The sequence below is a fragment of the Elephantulus edwardii genome, unplaced genomic scaffold (assembly GCF_000299155.1).
Source record: "Elephantulus edwardii isolate Elephantulus edwardi_28Jun2011 unplaced genomic scaffold, EleEdw1.0 scaffold00075, whole genome shotgun sequence".
NCBI classification, from domain to species: domain Eukaryota; kingdom Metazoa; phylum Chordata; class Mammalia; order Macroscelidea; family Macroscelididae; genus Elephantulus; species Elephantulus edwardii.
In genome coordinates this window covers 3,869,019-3,894,730 of record NW_006399825.1, presented here as the reverse complement: position 1 = coordinate 3,894,730, position 25,712 = coordinate 3,869,019, and the positions used below count along the sequence as shown (strand labels likewise).

Sequence of the window (25,712 nt, the reverse complement as noted above, 5' to 3'; positions counted from 1 at the left end):
CAATGAAACACAGATAGACATTCCTCTGGTATTCCCTGCTTTCAGCCAAGATCCATCTAACATCAGCTACAATGTCTCTAGTACCACGACCCCTTCTGAAACCAGCCTGGACTTCTGGTAGTTAGTTCTCTGTTGATGTGCTGTTCCAGTCGTTTTTGGATAATTTTCAGTAAAATCTTGCTTGCATGTGAATAAAGCAGAAAAATTTACTATCACACTGACCCTCCCTTTTTTTTTAAGAAAAAAAGGGGGTGGGGGAATATGAGCACTTGGAGAAGTAGGAGTCATAACCAATGTCCTGGGGTAGGAAAAACAAGTGGCTAAATAAACAGTAACATTTCAGCACCATGGACAAGAGTGACACTCCTCCCCTCCCCCGTCGTTCAGAAACACTCAAATGCTTTGGCATGTGGTAGAAACAAACTCATAGCTGAACCCCCCAGTGGGTTTTCAAGGCTGTAAATCTCACAGGAGGAGATTGCTCGTCTTCTTCTTGCAGACCAGCTGAGCGGTACAGCTTTTGAGTTAGCTGCGGAACTCCAATGCATAAGCTCATCTTTTCATGATTGTATTATGATCCTTGTCCCTAAGACTTCTTGGTAGAATGGAAGGAAAGGAGGGAGGAGAAATAAACAGGGAAAGTGAAAGTGAGAATGAGTGGTATTCTTGACTGTTAATGGAATTTGTTCCAAACACTGCCTTTTAAAAAGGAGATGGAAAAGAAAAAAAAAAATAAATAAAAAATAAGACCAAAACAAGAAAAATATTATTAGTCACATCAGTTAGAAAACCTTCAATGAGTCCCATGGAAAAGAAAAGAAATAATGCTAATTAAATTATAAATGTAGATCAGTAGTGGACAGAAAGTGATACTTCCAAGCCAAAGGTGAGTGACTTGAATCCACGGCCTTTGGGCCTGTTTTTAATTGTTTTTGGTGAAACACTCTTCTAGGTCATATAACCCTCGTCTGTTCACTTGCTGTACAGAGGAAACTGGTGGTTGCTGTGAAGCTAAACACTGTGACACTGATGTGTGAAATACAATAACAGTTACCCATGGTGGACAGTGTTTGGTGGAGCTCCCCAATTACAACAAGTTTGGAAGCAGGAGTGGCATCCACTTCTGAAATAGCTTGCCTCTGGAAACCCTATGAACCTGGAGAAAGGCTGAAAGTTATACAAGCATTCAGGTCTTTCGTTCACTCGACAGCGCTTGACAACAACAACATAGGCAAATAAAGCAGCAACCCATTTCATACCATACAATATGTGGGTGCTTGATGTTATGGCTGTTGTTATGTGTTCTTGAGTAGAAACTGGCTCTCCAGTGGGTTTCATAGTCTATAACTTCCACAGGAGGAGACTGCGCATCTTGCCTTCTGAAGAGCAGCTGGTAGTTTAAAATTTAGAGCTTTTGGGTTGGCGGTGCAACTCCTTACCATTAGTGGGTGCTAAATCTCAGTTACAAGAGGACAAATACTGTGTAACTCTGCTGTTACTAAATGGGGCTGACATTGGATTGGGGGGAGAATAGGAAAAGGGTGGATAGATGATGAACACGGCATTGAAACAGATGTGGGGAAGGACTGTCTGAAAGGAGTGTATGATTAAGCATTGTATGTATGACGACAATCTGATACAAGAGGTACATTACAAAGTGGCCTGGGAGAAGGAGCGAGGAGGGGGAGGGAGGGCGTAAAATGTGCAACAGTGAATGGATGAAAATCCAACATTTCTGTCATCTCTTATAAAATCACAATTAAAATAATTATAAAAAAATAGAAGATTGTAAACTGAATTGATGACTCTAAAGATAGCAAATGATTTGATGCAGTAAATTGGGTCGCCTCATGTGTATGTACTAGAGGTGGAGAAAATAACTTCTGCCATTGACGATGTGGATTGTCAAATGTATTATTACCCTTCAGCAAGAACTCTGCATCCGTGGCTGCAAACCATGCAGCAGGTGAACTTCTGTGTATTAGAATAGTTTTAGTTCTTGCTAACTAGTATTTACTGAGCATTGGACTTGAGCCAGCAATCATACATTGGCCTGAGAATGCTAAAATGAGTCAGAAACCATAGGCTGACTCGACAAAAGCTGGCTTTTATGGTGGAGAGGCAAACATGCCCACCCCTAACAAAAATAGCCATCAAATTAGAAAAAGGCCTGAACAGGGTGATGTGGAAGTGAGCAAACAAGGCTTAGATCAAGTGAGAGATCCTATTAGCTGGGCCTTGAAGTACAGCTTTTCAGAGGAGGTGAAGGTGGAAGAGAAGAGACAAAGAGTTAGCTAAGATTTCCAGCGAAGGGTGCCATAGGAACCTGTGATGGGAATGTAACACGTAATGAGAATGTGCCAAGCATATTCAGAAACTGTGAGTAATTCACAGTGGTTAGAGCACAGGTTAGGAGAAGTGATGGGTATGAGGCCCCCAGTGAGAAGCCGGAGCAAACTGCTTCTTATTGTTGCCTTTCTAGGGTGCTTATTTTCTGAACTACTAAACTTATTTTGTGCTTTAATAAGCAGCAAAGTTACCCACTTATCACAAAGATGACTGGGACCAATTATTCATCTTTCAAAAGAATTAGTACCATCCCTTTAAGTAGTGAGCATCCCTAATGCATTCACAACATGCTTTGTTTTGTAAATTTAGGTTGACCTGCGACTTTTCAGGAACACATGGATTATAAACAAACTGTAGCTTGATTGGCATGAGTGAAGCCTCACCTGTGTAATTGGAAAGGGTGGCCAGAGTTGTTTCTGCAGAGGGAAATATATTTGCTTAGAAGGCTGATGAGATGACTGAAAAGGGATGTTAATAGCTGTTATTTGCATTTGCACAGAATACTTAGGAACTCTAAGTATTAATTGCAAGGAAATGGTCTCTGACCTTTTGTTCCTCTTCTGCGTTTAGATTTTGAAAGTTAAAAACAAGTGTTAATCATGAATTCTCTGGTATTTGTCCACTTAAATTCCATGTATATTTTCCTGTAAAAGTTCTAGATTGTCTTTTTTTCATTCTTATATTACAAATTTTAAGCTTAAAGTAATGATGCATGAATAATAGTTTCCCAACTAGCTTCCCCTAATATTACCATCCTACATCATTGTTGTGATATTATCAACGCCAGCATGTTGACTTTGTTTCAGTGCTATTAACGAACAACTTCATTCTCACTTCACCAGTTTCCCTACTAATGCCCCATTTTGGTGGCAGGACTCTTCCAGAATCCCACATCATATATAGTTGTCACTTCTTTATAATCATCTATAGTCTGTGACAATTCCCGGATCTTTTTTGTTTTCTTTTTTAATGACCTTGACACTTTTCAAGAGATCAGTGAGTTTGTTAAGCCTCCCTCAATTAGAGTTTATCTGACATTTTCTCATGGTGGCTATGCAAGACCCCATAATACACATATGATATGTCCTTTGATGTGCACTATATTGTGGGCTCCTTGATGTTGGTATATCATCATTAGTGATGTTGACCCTGATCAATTGATCCAGGTGGCTTCTTTGATATCATTATTTGTGCTTTTTTAACCCTGGTCCCTATACATTACTATCTGCTATTTCTGACAAATAACAGGAACCTGGGGCTAGGAGGGAACATGGAGACCACCTTTTGTAATCCCCTTATTTTATATTAAAATAAATACTATAGCTATAATAGAAAACAAGAGGATTACAAGAGGTATGATCTCAAAGTGCTCTAATAGAGTAACCACTGGCCCAAGGTCACCATTCATCTTGTGACTGCCAGATCAGTAGCAGGCAGGTTTTGAGGCTGTAAGTTTGATACTCTCTGTGCTTCCTACCATATTTTAATATTTGTGATGCCAATACTGTCAGCCTTCACTATATATATATAATTTTTAGAAAGCTGAATATAGGCAACATTTGGTCAAAACTCACAACTGAACTAAAGGAAAAATCACAGATGTGTGTAGCCTTTTCAGCTCAGGCTTCCCACTTAGAGCTGGCCCTGGCTGGAAATTCAATGGACTTCTGTATCAGCATTTCAGAAAGGAAAAGATTTCTTCTGGAATACTCCACATAACACATAGGGAACAACAACAAAAAACCTACTTGAGATTTTTAACAGAAAAAAAGGAGATTTGTTTATTAATAATTCATGAGTTCCCATTGAACATGCATGACAGAAACAGTGCTATTCAATAGAGAATACTGTCATCTGTCACTGTTTTATTTGACATTTACACTTTTTTTTTTGCCTGATACTGCAAAACTTTCTTGGATGGCATGCAAAAATTATATAAATGAAAAAAAAAAAAAAAGAACCAGTGTGGGGACTCTTTCTCTCTTCTGTGATGGGGTGCGCTCACAATTACACGGATGTGTTCAGGCAACAGCATGGCACTTTCTCACACATCCATTAGCCACCAAACAAGCTAATAAGATACACGATTGAGAAGACAGAGATAAGTGTCCCAAATGGGCTGGTGGAGTGAAAAATGGAAGGTGAGAAGGGAAATGAGGTGGAAGAGTAGATTTCCTGAAGATAGGCGTACACATACGCAGAGCAAGCTGGTGAGTCAGTGAGGAGAACCCAAATCATGGCTGCCTCGAAGAAAACTGGCAAAAATCGACTGCCGTTGCAAATACAAAACCAAATATTTGTAAATGGCATCACAGGAGCTCCCCTCGTCGGGAACGTCAGCGCTTTAGTAGACGAGCAAGTCAGTTCGGAGCACCTTGCAATTTCGTGCTCCTAGGCGCCTCTTGACAATCTTTCTGCTCTGTAGGTTAGTTATTATTTATAAAAATCACAGAACCAGCTGATACATTCATAAGCTAATTATTGAAGCAGCTGGGTACACATGGTGCAATATGTCCAAGGCTGTGAAGTATCACAGATTTCTTGGGGCCTGCTGTGGTGGGGGTGCACTGTTGAAGGCTCCATCCCTTAATCTGATCAGCCAAGCAAACACTTTGTGGGGAAACTAGATTAATAACCCTCTAAATACCATGAATGTGCTTCATCTTCAAACCCAGGTTCCCTTAAACATGCGATTAGCTCAGCTCCATCAGGGATTTGAGGAAGTTCTCTGGTGCCCTAAAACCTGGGTCTCGTTGGACACCTCTCTGTGCCAGAAATTAATTTGGTTTGCTTATGTCTGCACACATGGTCACACTTGTGTCTAATCTGCTCCCTAATAGCTTCAAGGTCAGGACCTTGCATGTCAGTGGGCAAATTGAGCTCTGCTCTCCTTAAAGACTGAAGGCAGACAGCACCCAGTCCGTAACGAGGCCCGGAGTGGTGTTCTAAGTGATTGTAATGAGTGCAGATTATAACAGCGCATATAAATCACACTCGGCAATGAATGTTGTGTGAGACATTCTGAGTGTCATAAGTGGAGATACCACTCAGCTGTCACCTGTCTCCTTTCAAGCTGCAGCTTCCCACAATGCAGTTCACTTCTCAAGCGGAACAGCAGGTGCTGTCTTCCTTAAGGTCTGGGTATCTCAGAACTTCATCTTTTAACAGATGTAGGTTTGTGTTTTTATTTTCTGTTATATGATTGGTCTCCATGCTAGAGCTTCCCCTGGGAGGTGTTAAACATACCTGTTTGAAACATTTGAAAGAGTTCAGTTGGAGACTTATTCAGATCTGTGAAAAGACAGGGAAATAGGAGCTTATTTTTTCCACAGATGGCTTATTTTTCATTTCAAGAATTCTTTCCTTTGTACAAAGAAACCCCTAAGGAAACACTTTGGAACTGGGATAGTTATAAGAATAGAATGTATTTTCTCCTAGAGATAAAAAAAATAATTATTTTCTGTATATGTTGCATTTTGAAAACCAACCATTAGTGTCTTTCAGTAGAGTTGACAAAAAGGCATTATGAATATCCTTGGAAAAACATTGCCGCCTAAATGATTAGATATCTTGTTTTCATTCTTCCTAACCTTCTAACTCTCCCCAGCTCCCAGTTTATTGCAAGAAAAGATCAGGTCTGCGCAAATGTGGCCTCTCACTTGTAAAAACAAGGCAGTGTTGTGTTACAGATTAGTTTATAAATCCCCAGTGGCTTCACAGTTCAGTGCCTACAGCTGCTGCAGATGGGCCTGGGTTTTTGTCTCTTCGCGGTGCTGCAGCCGGCAGTTGAAGGAGAAAATGGAATGATCAGGTTATTAACATGGAGGCCGGGAGGAAGAGGCTGCACAATGAGAACAGCTGGTGTTGCTGTCTTGGCTGATGCAGCGGAGATAATCAAATCTTGCCTTTTTTTGGGTAAAGGCAGAAGACACAGTGGAGAGTTAGACAAACAACAGCTTATGATATTATATGAGGTTTTTACAATGCGTGTCAGGAACTTTCATTGGCTTACACATTATGATATAGGTTTTGTTAAGGTTGTGGAGTTCTCTTTATTTCTGCCCCCCCCCTTCCTTGCCTCTCTGAGCCATTTGAGTTTGCTTATGTACCTTTTTTAGAAAAATTCTTACCCTCCTTGCCTTTTTATTTTCAAAAGGCATGATGTAGGACAATTCTTGTTTTTTAAAATTAGTGATGTAGCTTGGAAATGATGGGTTAGAAAGCTACTGGGTAAAATATTTTGACATGAGCCAGTGAAAGATGTTGACAGCATCCTCTGTATTATTTTCATATAATCCATCACTATTTGCATTACATTTTCTTTCTCATGAGGTTGCCCGAGAGAGAGCATCCGGATGCCAGCGTCCAGAGGCCGACATTTGCAGGTGTGATCCGACCAACTGCCTACCTCTCTGCAGGTGTGGCTGTTGGGGGACGGTGATGGATAAGGGGCCTTCGAGTCCACAGCTTCAGAGATTGAGCATGCGCACATTTGGTTTCTCATTCTAACCAGAGTTATTGCTTCTGGCTTTTTGGAGTTATTGATTATTATGAGAACATTTCTTCCTTAGAGAATTCATTGCTGTTCATACTTACACTTTTTTTAAAAAGGTTTTTCTATCTCCTAATACCTATTTGTTTAGCTTTATGCTTTTATTGGAGTAGAATATTATTCCATTGGATAAGCCCGCGGGTCAAAGCCACCTTAAAAAAATGTAGCTGACATGAATTCTCTTTATCTGAGAACTGGGTTATATGTCATTTGTCTTGTTATATATTATAAAGAAATTCTGTAGAATGTCTGATAAGACAATTAATAAGAGTAAAGGTTCTGCCTAGTGGCAGAAAGCTGCACTGCAATCCCAGAGGTGAGCAGTTCAAATCCACCAGATGCTCTGCTGGAGAAGGAGGGACAATCTCCTCCTGTACCAGTCAGATCCAGTTTGATGGCACACACACACACACACACACACACACACACAAGAACAAAAATAAATTTTTTTTAAAAAGTGTAAAGGTTTTTGGGCTTATTGTAAGGACCCCTGTGGGCACTGGTTGTCCCTCAGGGCTGCTATTCTGTCTCAGTGTCTCCCTAGTCTCATAGGACCAATTTCAGCAGAATACTATGATAAATTGGAACATCTGGCTAATGGGCTCCTCTGCACATTCTCCCAGTTAACACCAGTGACCCCCTCTCTCTCTAGGGCTGGCTATGTGAACTGCTCCGCTGGAAGGAGAACCCAAGCCCAGAAAACCGCACCCTGTGGGAGAACCTCTGTACCATCCGCCGCTTCCTGAACCTTCCCCAGCATGAGAGGGATGTAATCTACGAGGAGGAGTCCAGACACCACCACAGCGAGCGCATGCAGCATGTGGTCCAGCTTCCTCCTGAACCTGTGCAGGTCAGCTCCCACCTCCACTGAGCAGGGTTCCTGCTGCCAGCAGGTGTCCAATGTCGAGTGACACACGACAGACAACAGCCTCCACGGTGTCTCATTCCCAGCTCCCCAAAGACGAAGGGCCTCACTCTCTATGAGCAGTCTGTATGTGGGTGTGTGTGTGTGGGTGTGGGTGGGTGCATATGAGGGTGCATGTGCACAAGGGCTAAATGGCTGAGATGTCAAGTGCCACAGGAAGTTGCTACCCTGAGAGCATTATACTCGTGAGATTGGGAAAGCAAAGCTCCCGTGAGACTTGAATCTCCCCATGGATAAAAACCCTCCATCCGTTCATTCCCGAAAGAAAGAGTGGGAGGAAGAACCAGTGTGTTGATTCAAAATTCCTTGAGGAATGGGTGGACTTCTGGAGGGAAATAGCCAGGCAACCCAGGGATTACCACTCAAATCAATGGAAGCTTTGAGAGAAGTTGTGACAGATTCTTGGACTTTTAACACGAGGCTCTGCTGTCTTTGATTTCCTGTGATTTAGATGTCTGCCTTCCTTCACACTGCATATTTGTATATTTAGGGTTTTTAAATTATTGCTAGAAGTAATATTTTTCTCCTGGAAATTATTGAACTTAAATACTTACCCTTTCCATAGTCTAAACCCCAGTGCGTCCTAGAAGGAAACTGGTTGCCCATGTAAGATAGCCTAGAGCCTTGGCTCACAAATTATTTTGGTAAGTGCTGAAATTAGTCCTATTGCCCAATGCAACCTATATCGAGGGAGCACTGGTGGCCTAGTGGTAGGAAGCAGCTCTGCAATCTCAAAGGTGCATGGTTTGAATCCACTGGCTGCTCCACAGAAGAAGGATGGGCAGTCTCCTACTATTACTGCCTCTGAAAACCCACTGGAGGGTCAGCTGTGGGTCAGTTCTGACTCGATGCACACAACAACACCCAATATCAACTGCCAGAGGACCATGTAAGTTCTCTGTCTGAATCTTCTTTTGTGTGCTAAGTAGAGGAAATGGAAGCAGGAGCAAGTATGGATGAAAGAAAGGAAGAGGAGATGAGAAGGAAAGAATCATGGGTGGGACAGGGGTTCTCGATAAAGACTTCGTAGGGACAAAGTGAAAGGACATGGGAAACGCCTTCCATCTTCCTTGTCTTCTTGCCTCTTACTCCACTTGATCCATACCTCAGGGAAACGTCAGAAGTAAACTCATCTCTATTACATCACTTTTTACCTGGATACTGACACCTCAAGTTGATGCTGACATGCCATCATTGCTACACTCCCAAGGTCAAAGTCGAAGAATAAATGTTTCTAAACTATTAGGTTCATGAATTTGTATAGATAATACGCACCTTCAGAGACGGTGTCTTACAATATTAACAATAAACTGGAGTGAGTGAACATTAGTGAAAAATTAACTTATTCTAGACATTTTGATAGCTCCACATTTTCCTCATGAAGAAGTTGGAAATTAAGACAAGTTTGAGGTTGAAAATCCATCCTACAATAATTGAGATCCCCAGGATGGTACAGAGGGTTCATGAACTTGGCTTCCAAAGAGGGAACTTAAAGTTCATGTTTATCCGGAAAGGCCTGCTGATCTGTTTTTAAAACAGAACTCCTTTCTCCTCCCCCCCACCCCAGGTTTTAAAAATCATATTGATAACAGTTTTATTCAGACACATTGTAAGGTTGTCATCAGTCACAACCAACTCACCAACAAACTCTTTTTAATTGTGATTGAAGGATTTTCCTTTATTTGAATGATTACTTCTTTACAATTCCAATCTCTGTTCTTTGTCCACAAATTCTTGTCCCTTGTGGTTCCCAACCTTACGTACTGAAAAGAATAGTCAGTATAGTATTCCAATTTGAGTAAAGCATATTTTAGAAGTAAGAGAGCTCCTGGTGGCCTAGTGATAAGAAGCTGCGCTACAATTCTGAAGGCACATGGTTCGAGTCTACTAGCTGCTCTGTGGGAAGATGGCCATTCTCCTTCCATGAGCTTTACTGCCTCTGAAAACCCACTGGGAAGTCAACTATGGGTCAGTTCTGATATGACAGTACAAACAACAACATATGTTAGAAGTAAGCAGGCAGCTGACTGATTTAATAATTTATTATCTTTTCTAGCATATCCTAATAATATTTAATGTTCAAACAAAAATTAGTCCGCCATCTTCCCTTTCAGTTTTAAGCACATTGCTATCTCTCAAAGAAATTAATTTATTAATTATATAACACTATTTGTAGTGCTTAGATCTTAGCTGAAGAGTTTACAAATCAGGTCGTTTTCTGTATAGTGAGTTTGCCTGAGCAGTCTGACCTTGATCCGATAAACCGTGAAACTCCTCAGGATAGCACTACCTTTTTTTATTTCTTCCCTACATGGTGCTTGTCTCTGAGTAACATTGTCTTGGAGTACTGCATTTATATTTGTCAGCATAATACAAAGCTGTACATTAATTATTTATTACATTCATATATGAAAAATGAAGAAAAATAACTGGAGCCAGTCAGCAGAACCCTTGAGACTAGAAAATACAGTTGGCGCAGCTTATGTGACTTGGGAAGGATGGCATGCGAGAAGTTAACAGACCACTAAAAATAGTCCTTGATTGTCCAAAATTCAGGTCATTAGACACAGACTTGAAATGCACTCATGTTCTTATGTCAACCAAAATTTTAGAGAAATATTACTGATTCTGTAATATTTTTGTGATAAAGTCAGTATGAATGATATTGGTTTGATAGTGTCAAATTGGGTAGCAAATGCACCATTATTAATCTATTAAATGTGGGCAAACTTCATGATTATCGAGTGCATCTGGTATATAAAACAAAGGATTACAGCACTTCTCCCCTTCACGCTTGTGGAAGAGTTCCATTTTTTTGCAGTTTCTGTAGAATTGTTCTCACTCTTGGCCCCCTCTGTGTTTTCGTCATAGGACTGGGCTACGGAGGGTCTTTAATGTCTGCTGTTTTGGAGCCAGGGCACCAGAGCTTCATTCCGAGATATCTCTGGACAGAATCAAGTTGCAGTTTTTTTCAGTTTGTAGCTGACGATTTAACCATTGGTTAAGCTGCTGTGCGTGTGGTTTCCTACATTCTCTTAAATGATAAAGAGTGTAAGGCAGTGATCTTTGTGCATCTTAACCTACCAGATCTCGCCACTGAAGGACTCAGTACCCTGACGATGAATTGGATAAAAGTAGGAGGTTTGCATCACGTTCTCCCCACTCATTCGTTTTTTATGATATTGAAAAGCACTTTAGTGACAAATCCTCTCTTCATGGAAGATGAGAAATTATTCCTGCCTCTTGTTTGGATATAAAGTTTGCACATTGTTGTTGTTGTTGTTGTTGTTATGTGCCGTCGAGTTGCTTGCACATGGGTAGCCTTATATTGTTGCTAGCTGATTGTTTATTTTCAATCTATAAACATTTTTCAAATATATGTCAACACTGGAAAATTGGGAAATTTCAGATACATCCCAAATTTGGTGTAATAATCTAAAAAAATCAAAAGATCTGACACTGCATATGACTGAAGTGGATACTTCACATGAAGCACACACGTAACTATTCTGTGGCCAAGCCACATCTCCATAGTGTCTGTGCATCTCTCTCATCCCTCTCTTGTCATGTTATCTTGTTATGCTTGCTGTCTTTCTGAGGCTACAGCAAAGCTACAAGAACTTTGCCTCTCTCCTCCATGATTCTGATGTTTTTGATGACAGCCATTAGCGATCACTTATTTTCATGCTTGAAGGTCAGTAAAGGAGATGAAGACCCTCAATGAGATGATTGTCACACTGGCTGTAACGATGGGCTCCAGTGTGTCATCGATGAGCAGGATGGCACAGGATAGCGCAGGGTCTAGATCCATTGTTCACAGGAGCTCTGGTGGCGTCGTCCACGAGGAGTTACTCTGCTAAACCAAAGGTGGAGTCTCTCGAGCAGTTCGATCTGCCAGTGACTCTTCAAAGGTAACACTGGACAATCTTATCCTGTGTGACTTACAACCTCACAAACCAAATGGAGGCTCAGCCATGAGCTGGTTCTGAGATTGAGACTGAGTGTGAGAGCAAGCTATTTGGATGTTTTGAAAGAACGAGATGACTCTTCTCTATGAAGCTAGCCCTCTCCGGGGGGATGTATGTTTGTATATATATTTAATTGAATTGCCTGGTGTCTCTAGTTTTCATTTTGGTATTTTTAGTCTCTACAGAAACCCCCAGTCAAGTTCTTGATGTATTTGAAGGTGATTTTCTGGGGTTTGAACATACTTTTGCAAACTAGAGACTTTGTTGTTATTGTTGTATGGTGTTGAGTACATAAAGATTCATAACAGCACTATAAAACAACCGATTGGAAGTTAGCTCTATCTCATGCTATCTTCACTTATTCCATAGATTCTCAACAGGGTAATATTCCCTAAGGAAGTGAAATTTGGGAAAGTCTGCTGTCAGAGACCTCTCCAAAGTGTTGAAGAGCAATGGTGTCTAGTCTGGAGACTAAGGTGTGCCTGATACAGGTCATGGCCTTTATAGTCACTTGCTATACGTCAGAGAGCTAGACAGTGACTAGGGATGATAGAAGGAGAATTGATGCCTTTGAGCTGTGACGCTGGAGAAGAGTATTGAATGTACCATGTACTGCTAAGAGAATGAACAGGTTCATCCTGGAGAGAGTTAAACCAAGATGCTTGTTGGAGGGAAGGATTCTGAAGCTTTGTCTGTTGTATTTTGGACTTGTTGCAAGGAGGGACCAGTCCCTGGAGAGGGATGTCATGTTTGGGAGGATGGAAGGACAGCGAAGGAAAGGAAGAACCTCGATGAGATAATTGATTTAGTGACTGGGGTAATGGGGGAGGTGTGTTAAAGACAATATGATTGGCACAGGATAGAGCAGAGTTTAGGGCTGCTGTACATAGGCTCGCTGTGAGTCGCAGGCAACTTGATAACTCATAACAACAAGTGAAATTTGGGATATCTTACATTTACACTGCTTTGTGTCTCTCCAAAGGGACACAAGTAGATAAGCAGAGAACAGAGTATTTTTTTAAAAATCCATATGTTACAGTTTTAGGAAGAGATGGAAGCAATTTAGGAAAATGCCTAATATGGCTTCTTGTGTACATTAACTGCTATCACGTTGTCCTTTGACTCATGGTGACCCTATGTACAATTGGATTGAATCTTTATTATCTAAAGTGTTTTCCTTGGCCAGCTTGCAGAAGTAGATATCCAGGCCTTTCTTCCTAGTTTGTGTTAGTCTAGAAGCTCCACTGAAGCCTGCTCAGCATCATAGCAGCATGCATGCCTTCATTCACAGATGAGCAGCACTTAAGTTCTAGGTGAACTGGCCAGAAATTGAACTTCCAGTTCTCCCACAGGAGAGGTGAGCATTCTACCACTGAGCCAGCAAATTGTCTTAGAGGGCTTTGGATGGAAAAAAGAAAATGCTGAGAAATACTAAACTACACGAAGTTTCTAGTCTTTGTCTAGAGAGTACAACAAGGCCAAGCCAGCCAGAGAATACAAGGAAATAGTCTTTCACTCCAAAAGGTCCAAGACAATTACTACTTCTGATGGTTGCAATGGTCTCCTTCTTCCCTCATTGCTATTTTGACTTGAAGTCCTATAGGAGTAGATACCCTCAGCTTATAATAAAACTTGTTAGGTCAGGATATTTATTAGTACCAACTCCATTTTACAATTGGAAAAACCAGAGCAGAGATGTTGGGCCTTGCCTGAAGCCAGGATCACTAGCTGAATGAAAACACAGGCGTTTTTGGCATCCATTCCTTCCTCTGACCGCACTCCTCTCCTACTGCAGTAAAGAAGAAAGGGCATTGCTCATGCTATGAATAGGTTACTGAGTGGGGTTGATTGGGGAGCATTTGCCAAATTGTTCATGTCTGTGTAGTTCATGCTTTATTGCTTTATTATATTTCCACCACAGAGTTTCTTTCCATGGGCTATTTTGTAAGTTCTGAAATTCTGAGCTTGCTGCTGTGTGGTTTCCTGACAAGTACTTGTTTTAAAATTCCATGCTATGTGTTGAGTAAGAATGTGAGACCTGGTTGGTGACAGCTCCCAACACCAGTACTGTAACTCTGCTCGTCTGAACTGGCGCTCATGCTGGAGACGCTCAGAGTTTCCTAAGTCGTGAATTCCTTATGCTTCGTATTAACCAGTGGCTCTCAAACAGTGGCAGTCCCGTCCCGTTCCCTCCCCCGCCCCAAGTGAAGTGTTTGGCATTTTAGGAGCCTGGAAGCATAGTGAATTATGTGTTGGGCTGCTACCCCAAAAGTCAGTGGTTAGAATTCCCTAGTCTTTTTCACCAGAAAAATATGAGGGAGTCCACTCTTATTGTGATTTATAGCTTTGGAGACCGATCATCACGGAGGGTCATTGGGAAATGGAATCAAATCAGTAACAGGGGTTTGGAGATAAGTGTGGCTCTTACGACCAGGAGAAGTTACTGCGTAGAAGCCAGGGCTTCTGTGGAACATCCCACAATGCTCAGAATTATCTAACATGTTGTTTCTGAAGTTGGGGCTGAGAAAACCTGACATGTTGTTCGGTGCTGTTGGGTTGATTATGACACATAAGCGACCCTGAGAACACCAACAGGACTTGTCCTAACCATCGTCACCATCAGCCCATTGTTGCAGTTACTGTGTCAGTCCATCTCAGGACACACTTTAGATTAGATTGACTAGATTGTCTAATAGTGTAGATTGTGAGGTTTTTTGGTACAAAACACAGTTTTAATCGTGTTGATGTCCGTGTTTATGTTAAAGAATTAATCATCCACATGATCATTATTAGTTAATGGTTTTGGGAAGCCCACCCCTCAATATGTGAGCTTTTTACATATTTTGTTTCTTTTAATCCTTCTGGAAAATCAAGTGTAGGGGTAGATTTGATATAGTTTCACAGATGAGAAACTGAAGCTTAGAGACGTTAGCTTGCTTAGAGAACTTGAATCCCCATCTATCTGGTTTCAGACTTTTTATGTCTTCTAGAATGAACTGCAACATCTAGCATTCTTTGAACACTCATTATTAGCTATCTGGTATTATGCAAAGTAACAGTAGTACTGAATAGATACAGTCTGATGAGCTTTGTGTTTACAAGACACTTAGTTCTGTGAAACATGTAACTCACTGTTGTGGTGTCAAAAAAACTGAAATTCCATTTTTCATCCAGCTGCCTGGGCATTTTGAGATATCTTTAGAATATGGTTCTTATTGCTAATTATTCAAATCTACTTTTCAGCACTGGGAATTTAACCACGCCTTTATATATTCCAGCTGTACTTAGTGTATCTGTATTTGTCAATTTGCTTCCAAAAGGTCTTCTAAAAAATAAATAAATCAACTAATCAATTAATTGATTTTAGATGTTTGCAAATTCTCTAACCAGGCAGCTAGAATTTCAGTTCCTCCTCGGAGTCATTCCAGATTCTTGTGTAGAGCCTGCTATTTGAACATGGCTCTAGAATTTTGAAACTCTCTTCTAATCCTGAGCAGAGATGCAAAGAAACCCTTGCAATTAAAAAGCTACAAACAACCCATTGTAGCAGTTGGATACAAGAAGGCTTTTACTTGGAAAAACATTCTTTTTTAATATTTTATTGTGGTTCAGGTGAAAATTCAAAGACCAAATTAGCTTCCCATTCACAATTTATACACAAGTTGTTCTGTGACTTTGGTTGAAATCCACACAATATGCCAACGCTCTTCTCCTCTCCCCCTTGACGTCCCACTTTCCATCAGCCCAATTTTTCTGCCTTCTTAACTTTCCTTTGGGGTAAATGCTGCCATTTTAGTCTCATAGAGTTGGTTTAACTCCCATGTGCTACATTGTTCTCTTTATGTATATCCTGTCATTTATGTGGTTGAAAGGTGATCTGTGGGAGGTGGGCGTGGTCTTAGATCTAAGGTAAAAACATGTCTAATATTCATAGTCTCTAATACTCCACTAACCTATATCAGAATCTGACCTTAAGAGTTTTAATTCTGTTCTACCTTTTGTACTCATACTGTTCTTTACCTTCTATTGTATGTTCCTGGTCAGAACAGTCATTTATTTCTTCTGGTTCTCAGATTAGTGGAGAATGTTGTTCATGTGGCCTCTTAGTCTTTGAACTAATTGTTTCCTTGAGTCTTAACGTTTTCTTTGCTCTTCTTTGCTCGATGTGGAGAAAGAACAGGAGTTACAGCTTGGAAGTCTGACATGGGGACACTTTGGGAATCCTTGACCATCAGTGAGGGACTACACAAGATTTTAAACAGTAATTGTTATTTTGCATGTATTTCTTTAATTTGAAGGACATTTTTCATTTCCATTGCCCTAGTTATTTTGTGCTGCCTTAACAAAAATACCACAAATGGGTGGCTTTAAAGAACAAGAATTTTTTGTTTTACAGTTGTGGACATTCGGAGTCTTAATTCAGGGTTGGCAGGTCACGCTTTGTCTGCTGCAGTTGAATAGTCATGAGCATTGCTTGTCTCTCTCAGCTCCTAGAAGCTGGAGGAGGATGTGGTTGGTTGGTATTCCCTGGGTTGTGGATAGAGTCTCACACAATCTCTTTCTTTCCTGGACCTTTTCCCCCCATTTTTTTATATCAGACACCACTCAGAAAGGATCAGATTTAGGACCCAACCTACTCATATGTGATCTCATTAACATAACAAGAGAAAACCTGTTTGTAAACAAGATCACATTCACAGGCACATGGATTACCAGCACCTACCTAGTAACTTTATTACTTGGCTTAGGAGTACAGGCAAATTGTCCTTCATGCTTGTTTTAAACTACCTGCTTCACTGAACATATATTGAATAAAGCTGTATCCTTGGGGACTCAGGTATGTCCTGGTCCATAGAAATAGTGAACTATCATAGTAGAAAGCACTTCTGTTTTGGGTTGAAAGGACCTTCATAATTTTTCATGAAGTTTTCTGCCATAGCTTTTCTCACTCATAAGTTACTGTTGATTAGATAGTTATTCATCTTTTTTACAGAGTAAAACAACACATCTGCAGAGATGGAACTAAGCAAACAATGATGCTCCAATAGCTGACATTGTTTGCTTATTTCTGAGACATTTGCTTGAGTCTAATCACCTCAGCAGAGTCACATACCTAAGATATTAAGATTGCATCTGATGTAGAGTATGAGCATAGCTTGGAAAGTTTAATCTTAGTTGCTTTTCTTAAGTATCCCTTTTTAGTAGCAATTTAAGAGACTTACTTATGCTGAACACCTAAGCAAATTGAAAAAATGGATCCATATACATAGTATAATTTAATTCCTGATTAAAACAAGCTTGAAAGCAGGAGTGGCATCCACTTCCAAAAGAGCTTGCCTCCAGAAACTCTATGAACTTGGAGAAACGATGAAAGTTGTACAGTGTTCAGGTCTTTAATTCATAGGGTCACTAGGAGTTGTCTACAAATTGACAGCACTTAACAACAACAAAAACAACAACATAGTAATACAATTATTTTAGACAATATGATTTTAAAGTATTTCAATAGAAATTAATATAGCCAAAAGAAAACACAGTTCTTATAATCTCCTTTCTTTCTTTTGTTCCTTCTTAAACTTGAGTGAGACAAATTGACTGAGTTTATCTAACTAGATGCAAACAGTGGTTTTGCCAGAGGAAGCCATCTCTTCCAAAGGCTCCTTCTGAATTTAGTGTCAGAATAGGAATTGAGATCTCTGACATTTCAGAGGCCATTTAAAAATTCTGGAATAAAATAAAAAGGAGCAATCTCAAATCTATAATTCTTATGGTTTATGTGATGGCATGGTGAGTGCAAGGAAGGTACTTAGGAATTGTTACTTAAAACTGAATATTACTAGTATTACCATTAAAGGTGAAGGACCAATTCTCCTGATAGACTCTTGAGTTGAATCAAGGATGCTATCGGAATATAAATTTATAAAAAGAGATGAGAGTCTGTCTTGTCTTTGTTGTGTGTGTACTGCACAATTGTTTCAAGATAGATTGATAGACTAAAAACTGTTTTCAGATGATCTCTCCACACTTTACACTCTTTTGATAGTCATTACAAGTTACTTAAAACTGAGAATTTCTCTTCCTCACTCTGAGTGAAATCCCTGTAGGGCATATTAAAATGTCGTTCATTATGCCAAACGTTGTTTAGTCCCTTTTTCTGTAATTTCTTCCTCTCTCCCCATTTTTTTCTAAGATTTTTTTAGTATAAAAAGCAGAATACCTACTCAACTTCTGAATAATCTCTGGGACATCTCTTTCTGTGAGTCTCAGCATTCTGGAATCCATCAAGTTGTGAAGATATCTAACAGCAATTCTGCTCTTTTAGGTTGAGTTTTAAATAAGCATCTGCTACGTCAGACATCAGGCTAGGGAAGGTGGAGAATCAAAGAAAGAGAACACATTTTAAATAGCCAACTTGGACTTGCTTACGTTGAGTATAGTGTGATACTGAAGTAAAAAGTTCTCACATATTTAAGATTGTCTGTGGTTTTGGTCCTGACTCGCCTCTGTTTGCTGTTTCAGGAACCAGAGCATCTTGTTGTTGTTATCGTTAAATGCTGTTGAGTTAGTTCCAACTGCTACTGATGGAACTTCTTGTCACCCAATCCTCAGTCATTCTCACCCTTGTTGATATTTGAGATCGTTCTTGCAGTCACTCTAGCTGTATTTGCAATGAATATTTGACCTAGTGGGAGAAAATAGAGATAGTACATTAAAAAAAATAGGACAGGAGGAATATATGATTAGATATTATTGTCATGACAAGAGTCCAGAATGAAAGCTTGAAAGCTGCATGGTGGAGTGGACTGGGGTGGAGGTGGGAGGAATTGTATAACAATGGAAGAATTTTTTTTTATTTTTTTTATTTTTTTTTTTTACTTTTCAAAGAGAAAAGTGAACTGAGGGGAGGGGTGGACAGGAAGGAAAGTGTACAACAGTGAATGAATAGAAATCCAAAGTCTCTGTAAACGTTCATTAAAATTTAAAAAAAAAAAAAAGGACAGAGATTGCTATGTAAATGGTATAGGTTTCAGTCCAGCCACAGGGCTGGGCACCTGACTGTGGAAACGATTTTTAATTTCTGTGGGTTTCTCGCCACTATTTTGTCAATTCTTACATCAGAGAATCAAATTATTTTAAAGACCCTTTGTTCTAGATTGTGAGTTGGTTTATTTATCTCTGACTCCTACTTTGAGAGTCTTAACAACAGTGGGAAAAAACCAAAAATGAGAACAAAACCACATAGATCATGGCAGGTCCAGATGTAATTTTGGAAAAACAGACTAGTAACAAAGTAACAGATTATGAAGGCCTTATAGTGAGCTCAGAGAGAGCTTGTTGATTTCCTTATGATTGATGGAGATGGCAATTGTCAAAGAAAGTCAGCCACTGAGTTTTAAACTCTCCTAGCCAAGCCCTACCTACCGTGGCCGCTCAGCTGTTTCTGTTTAGTGTGGAAATCTAATGTAGCTGAAAACTACTGCTGATTTTTATTAAGTTGAAGTCTGGAACTTCCCCTTGTAATGATAGAAAAGCACACTTTCAATTAAAGGAAAACTGCCAAAGTTCTGAAATTCATTTATTTTATTATTACTCGGTTTAACCCTAGAAATGGGAGATCAAGCAAACTAGATAGGTTTGACAGTTCTGAGGTCACAAGTTCAATTTCCTCACAAGTTGTTTCTAGATCGAATTCACTGCAAATCATATAACCCTTCACCTTCTGGTACAGAATCGTTTTCTATCCTATAGCAGTCATCCTGATCTCTCGGGGTCTAGAGAAAATGACAGACAAGTTCGGGCGGGCAGTAGAATTCCAGCATGCGAGTGTGTGCAGCAGTGGGTAATGTGTAGTGGGCCACAAGAGGTCTTCCACTTCTCCAGTACGCTTTGGTTGTGCTGGAGGAAGCCCATACCAAAGCGCAGGAACCAATTGTTAAATCCTTAGACAATCTGCAGGCGTTTGCTGCATACACCATTGGGGGCATGAAAGCTGGCAAGGTGGCAGGATTCACACCATGGGAATTGGCATATGATCAAGCTGAAACTTCCTTTTCTTCCCCTTTCCCCAAGAGAGCCAGTTGTTTGCAGCACTGACCAGCACAACGTAGACTAGAATCCAATTAGCATGTTAGTTTGAATTTTTTTTTCCTTAAGCACGTGGCCTTCCATGTATTTATTTTCTCTAAACCAAACATGCCCCCAAAAAATCAATCTCTGACTTAACAGTTTCCAGAGCTGAGTGGCCAGTTGGGGTAATATTGACGTCTGTGTCACCTACTTATCAAAAATAGTAAATTTAAGTGATTGTTTTTGTTCCTCTCCCATTCACCTGTTCTTTTAGTTTAACTTTATTTCTTCTTGTCAATATGTTTGTCTTTGTGTTTCTTTTATGTGTGAAATATTCCTACTGTTAGTTACTTCTAGTTGAATCCAATTTGCAGGATCAGGGAGCATCATGACTCCATAATCTATATTTTCTGGTGCCAAGAAGCTAACAGTATTGAAGACTGTAGGTAAGAGTTGCACTGCCAACCCAAAGGCCCAGGGTTCAAATCCACCAGCTACACCAAGGGAGAGAGATGGGCAGTCTCCTGTGTGATTTATGGTCTCTGAAATCCTGCTAGAGGGTCAACTATGGATTGGTTCTTACTCAATGACACACAATGAAACATTGTTTTAACTGTTACTTTTTCAGATTCAGTGACTAGAATTCAGACAATATACTTCAAAATGAAGAGTCAGTTTTGTTGGTTTTGGCTTGATTTTTTTTTTTCAACCTAGATTTTGGACTATGATATGTACCTTTAAAGCTAAATATATGTGAAAACAGAAATGTTTTCCTATTTCTGCTACCATCTGAATTAATAGAGTGTGCTAAGGTGATTATATACCCTGACAGTTGACATCAACGTGTCCTCAAGAACATGGTAATAGATGAGTGTCCAGGAACTGGGGTGGACAGATGTCAAATAGTTTCATGTAGAAGCCGCCAAAGCTTATTTTAAGGAAAATACCTATTTGACTTTAGGTTTTCTGTGAAATGTAAATTTCCTCCAGAAGAATAGGGGCCAACATAGTTAAATGGTATGCACAGTTAATACAGTTATATCCTGGTAATGAAAGGAGAGAAACAGATTAGCTCTTCACCTTGTAACATACAATCTGGATCAAGTGCTGTAGTATGGTCTATCAGTTGATTCTTTGATAGATCATCACTTTAGAGCTACTGATGTATCAAAGCAGAAGGAAGATCTTGTCATCCTATTTGGAAGAAATCAGTTTTGTTTTTGAGTTCCAAGATAAGTCACCTGTCTTACAATAGCCCTGCAAGACTAAGCAGAAGTGTCTCATGTGGTCTCCCCAAACTGTAAATCTTTATAGAAGTAGACTTCCCCATCGTTCCCCAGCTGGTGGGTTCAAACCTCTGTCCTTTTGGTTAGCAGCAGAACACTTTAACCATCAACTCAATAGCAGTTGGTTTGGTTTTTCTGGAGTTTAAAACAGATAAAGTAGAGACAGCTTGATGTACTTTTATGATCTCTCTATATTTGCATATGTGAAGCATTATGTGAACATGTAATGTCATCTGCGTTCTGTGTTGCCATTCCTCACATATAGAATGTGTATGTAATCAGTTCCTATTTTATGTCATATTCATCTGCATTTGCAGCATTTCAAAGAATAGTCTAAGACATCTTGGCACAGATGGGAAGGCAGGGTTGCTTATAAGTTCCAGAACTACAAAGACACAGATCAAACATACGATATTAATAAATAGCTTGAACAGGGAAGCATGATTAAAAATTAGATTATTTATTTAGAAAGTTGAAAGTCTCCATTTGTGATCATTATTCTATTCCCCAAAGGAAATCGGTGCCTGCGTTTTGTGTTTTTGGCGCCCTTCTCCCCCCAACTCCAATCCTCATGTTTCCCTCCTTCCCCTCCCTCATGTTTTGAATTAACATTTAAAGACAGACTGAAAGGGTGTATATATAACTGCAAGAGGGATGTGGTAAATCATGGCAGTGGTTTGTGATCTCACAGACACAGTGGTGTCAGGGACCAAAGACCAAAGGCGAATCCTTGGCTGCCACTCGAACTCCCTCACCCTTGTAGCAAATCATGGATAATAGCATATCATGGGTAATTACATTTTTACAAACGGTAGAGAAAATCATTTTGACACACACACATAGTATTTTCCAGGCAGCCTAGCTTTTCAATCTTCATAGCTTTCATGCCTTAAGACACCTATTTTGTTTCTTTAAAAAAATCTTATCATTAATAATAGGCTTGTCTGTGGTCAGCCTCTGGATAGAAGATACTGAGGAAGACCTACTCCAACCCCCATCTTTGCCCCCAGTCAAACATTTGATGCCTCTTCCTTTGTAGGAGCCTGCGCTGCTTGTGTTTTTTGTTAAGAAAATTGTGGCAACCAAATTTTCTTGGAGATTTCTAGGAGCTTTGGTCATTTTTCAGCTTACTGCTGTCTGTAAAAGAATGAATTATGTTTTGTGTAAATCACTGGAGGGAAAAATAGGAGAAAAAGTCATAGAAGACATACTGTTATAGATTGTTTTTCCTTTTCCCCCACCACTAATGATGCAATGATCTGAATTCTGACTGGATGAAGCTAGAAAAAGGGTTCCCACTTATTCATTCACCTGTCTCAATATATCAATTTCCAGGGCACACAAAAAGACTGGGCGACAATATTCTCTTTCCTCAGCAGTTTGGTGTGTGGTGTTTTTTGTTGTTTTTGTTTTGTTTTTTATCAAATGCAGTATTTCATTTTGGAAATGAAATTCATCCCCCTGAGGCCTTTGAAACTTAAATAATACACAATAAATAAAATCATATCTAATAACTCAATGGTTTCATTTGGCACCATCATCTTCTAGATGCACTGCAACTGTAGAAACATAAATACTTGCAGGCTTCGAAAGCCCAGTTTCTATTTGCTAAATAAACTTGGCTTGCTTTAAATTCCTCTGTGTACAGTCATTAATACAATCCACTTTGACAGCATTTAATTAAAGTGCTTTTCTCTATTAAATTCATTAAAAGTACCCCCCCCTTCCTTAATGTGTAACTGCCTTCCAGATGCTGAGTGGCAGGGACCTATAGGCCTTACTTTAAATAACTTCTCATTTCTCTTTGTAAAGTGTTTATTACATTCAATTTAGAAACTGTTAAATATGGCTTAGAAGGAAAAGTCAGATTCCAAGACATGTTCCCTGTCCATTCCACAATCTCTTAAAAAGCACATGTTAGTTTAACTCTGAATAAGCACTTCTTCTCTCCATAATTATCTCCATCATTTTCTTCTACTCTGTCAACACTCGTAACTATTTAAGCTGAGAGAAAATGAATGAAGACCTGATTTCCATGTTGGGATTGGGGAATTTGCCTCAGTTCAGAGCAGGTATTTGGCTTGAACGCATTTGCCTACAGGTTCAGGCAAAGAGAGTGTAACTGTTCAGTATTAATAGATTATTGACAGTTTAATGTCTTGGCACCTACTTAGCCCATAAAGGATAACGAGGAAGCTGCCTGATATGAAAGAAGTCAATAGCATTTTCCATCAAAACCTTTCACTTAATTGTTTGTTGACCTTAGAGAATTCCTTTAGGCAATATCATCCTTAGTTTAGATCAAGAGGACCATATTGATTTGCAAGGTTTATCCAGAGATGATGAATAAGTACCCATTGCTCCAGTATATGTGGTAGTTTTTGCCTTTTCTGTGTCTACCAAATAGATTGCCTTTTTGACAGTACTTTTCACAAATATTCCCTTTACCAGTTCTACTTTGAAAATATCTCTTTAAATCTGTTCTGTTCTCAGAAATAGAAAGTTGGGAATCTTGAGTGTACACATGATCAAGTGTTTTAATATGATAATAAAATTTGATAGAATTCTTTGCTAAGTCTGGAATTCTAATTCCAACAGAGACCCTGACAAAGCTAAACACTATTTGGGCTGTCAGAATAACATAATAGCTTTTAAAAAAATGGCACTCCCCCATTCTCACCCCCCAAAATAAAAATATTCTCTAAGACTAAAGTAATTTTATTTTTTGGTCTCTCTTAAGTATAAATGAGACCTGACTTATATTTAGTCTCTACATTTTCTATATTTAACCTCCATGATTTATTTAGTTTTAGTTGAATATTTTTAAAAACAAATTTTGATAAAATCTAAATAAGCTACAAAGGCAGGCAGGAAGCAGTAAAAGCAATTTCTGGCCCTAACTTTAAACCATCTGCCTTGCTCATTTTGGAGTGTGTGGTATTGGAACTACAGCGGTTGAATCAAAATTGGGGAGAAACATATACTTTGAATAAATTTTGTTATTTTTCTTTCTTTGTTGGTTCTTCACACGTGGGTTAACGTCATTCAGTCTCCTCCAAAGAAAACCATTTTGGGCATTTAATGTTTGTTTTGGGCAAGACACTCCATGCTTTCTGTAGCGTGTTGTCAAAAGGAAGTGCGCCTTCACTTTTCAGTCTGTTGAAAGGTTGTTCGCTCCCTTTTTTAGGATTGTCATTTTCTGCATTGTAATCAACTTTTAAGCAAGCACATCCGGTTTCTGTAAATCTGGTTTGGTTTTGTCCAAGGGCTTCCTTTTGTTTTGTATGGCTTCTCTTTTACTTGGGTTTGTGTGTGTAATGTTGTTTTGGTTGATTTTCTTTTCCTCCTCCATCCCCCGGTTTTACACCAACAACCTCTTCTCATCGTGGAAGCTTTCAGCTGCAGACCTTCTTAGTTCTGCTGATAATAGGAAATACTCCTGCAGATTGAGGAAGAGGTGAGGGGAAGGTAACTGATGGCTTTTTTCAGTTTTGTTTTTGTTCCTGGAAACAGGAATACCCTCAACATACTTCTCACATTGACAAATGTTTTGATCAGGTCATTTTTTTTCAGTGGGAATTAAAGAACTATGTTAATCCCTGTGTTGCATTGTTAACTCATGCAGTGTTCATGTGTGACTAATAAACTATTACAAACTATTGTAATTCAGCTCTTTTCAGAAATAAGGATAGTTATTATAATGAATGCTGAGGTGCTTTTGCCACTTTCCCCCTTAGAGCTAATAAAAGGTGGTGTAATTTTTTTTAAAAAGGCTTTTAGTCTGTATAATAGGGCTATTTCTGGTACAGAAGTGGTTTGGAAATTCGGGGTAGATTTTAAGTTTCAACTATTTGTTCAGAAATAATGTCTGATACCATACTAAGTATCAAGTATGCGGGAATGAATGTTACTCAGAATCTACCCTAAAGAAGCTCATGGATTAGTAGAGAAAGAGAGAGAAGAATTGAACCCAACCCAACACCCACTGCAATGGTTATCAATTCTGACTCATAGCAACCCTATGGGCCAGAGTAGAGCTGCCGTATATAGTGTCCAGGTTTATAAATCTTTATGAGAACAGACTTCCTCATTTTCCTCTAGAGGAGTGGCTGGTAGGTTCCAGCTACTGACTTTTCAGTTAGTAATTTATTGCTTAAGCACTACACCACTGGGGCTCCTTCAATACAAAACCAATGTAATAGAATGGACAAGCATAAAGAAAGAAAAGAATAAAGGTGGACACATTAGGACTGTAGTCTCAAAAGCAGAGAACCCAGATGGCTTCCATAAAGTAGCTCAAGGTCCCTTGAAGAGTCCATCATCATAAAAGCATCTCCAGTGGGCACAGAGGCATGGAATATGGCGACATTGTGAGTATGTGGAACCATAGCCTCGGTCCCAAATCACAGTCACAGTCAGGCGTGGAAGTGCAAGAACAGGACCAGGACCACTGGGAACAGTCAGGCACCAGCCTCCCTGACCCATGTGAAGGCCACTGAAGGCTTTGGCAAGATGTTGTTGACCGTTGCAGGACAACTTACTGGAAGGAAGTTGCAGTAGTAATT

The 25,712-nt window shown here is 39.6% G+C and overlaps 1 protein-coding gene across 1 annotated transcript in view; it reads left to right on the top strand.

The window, feature by feature from the left end:
* Positions 1–25,712, top strand: part of SATB2 (SATB homeobox 2) — a 218,434-nt gene that overhangs the window by 179,536 nt on the left and 13,186 nt on the right. Inside the window, exon 10 of the mRNA XM_006889070.1 lies at positions 7,554–7,751. Coding sequence (XP_006889132.1) covers positions 7,554–7,751 — 198 coding nt within the window. The remainder of the gene's footprint in view (positions 1–7,553; positions 7,752–25,712) is intronic.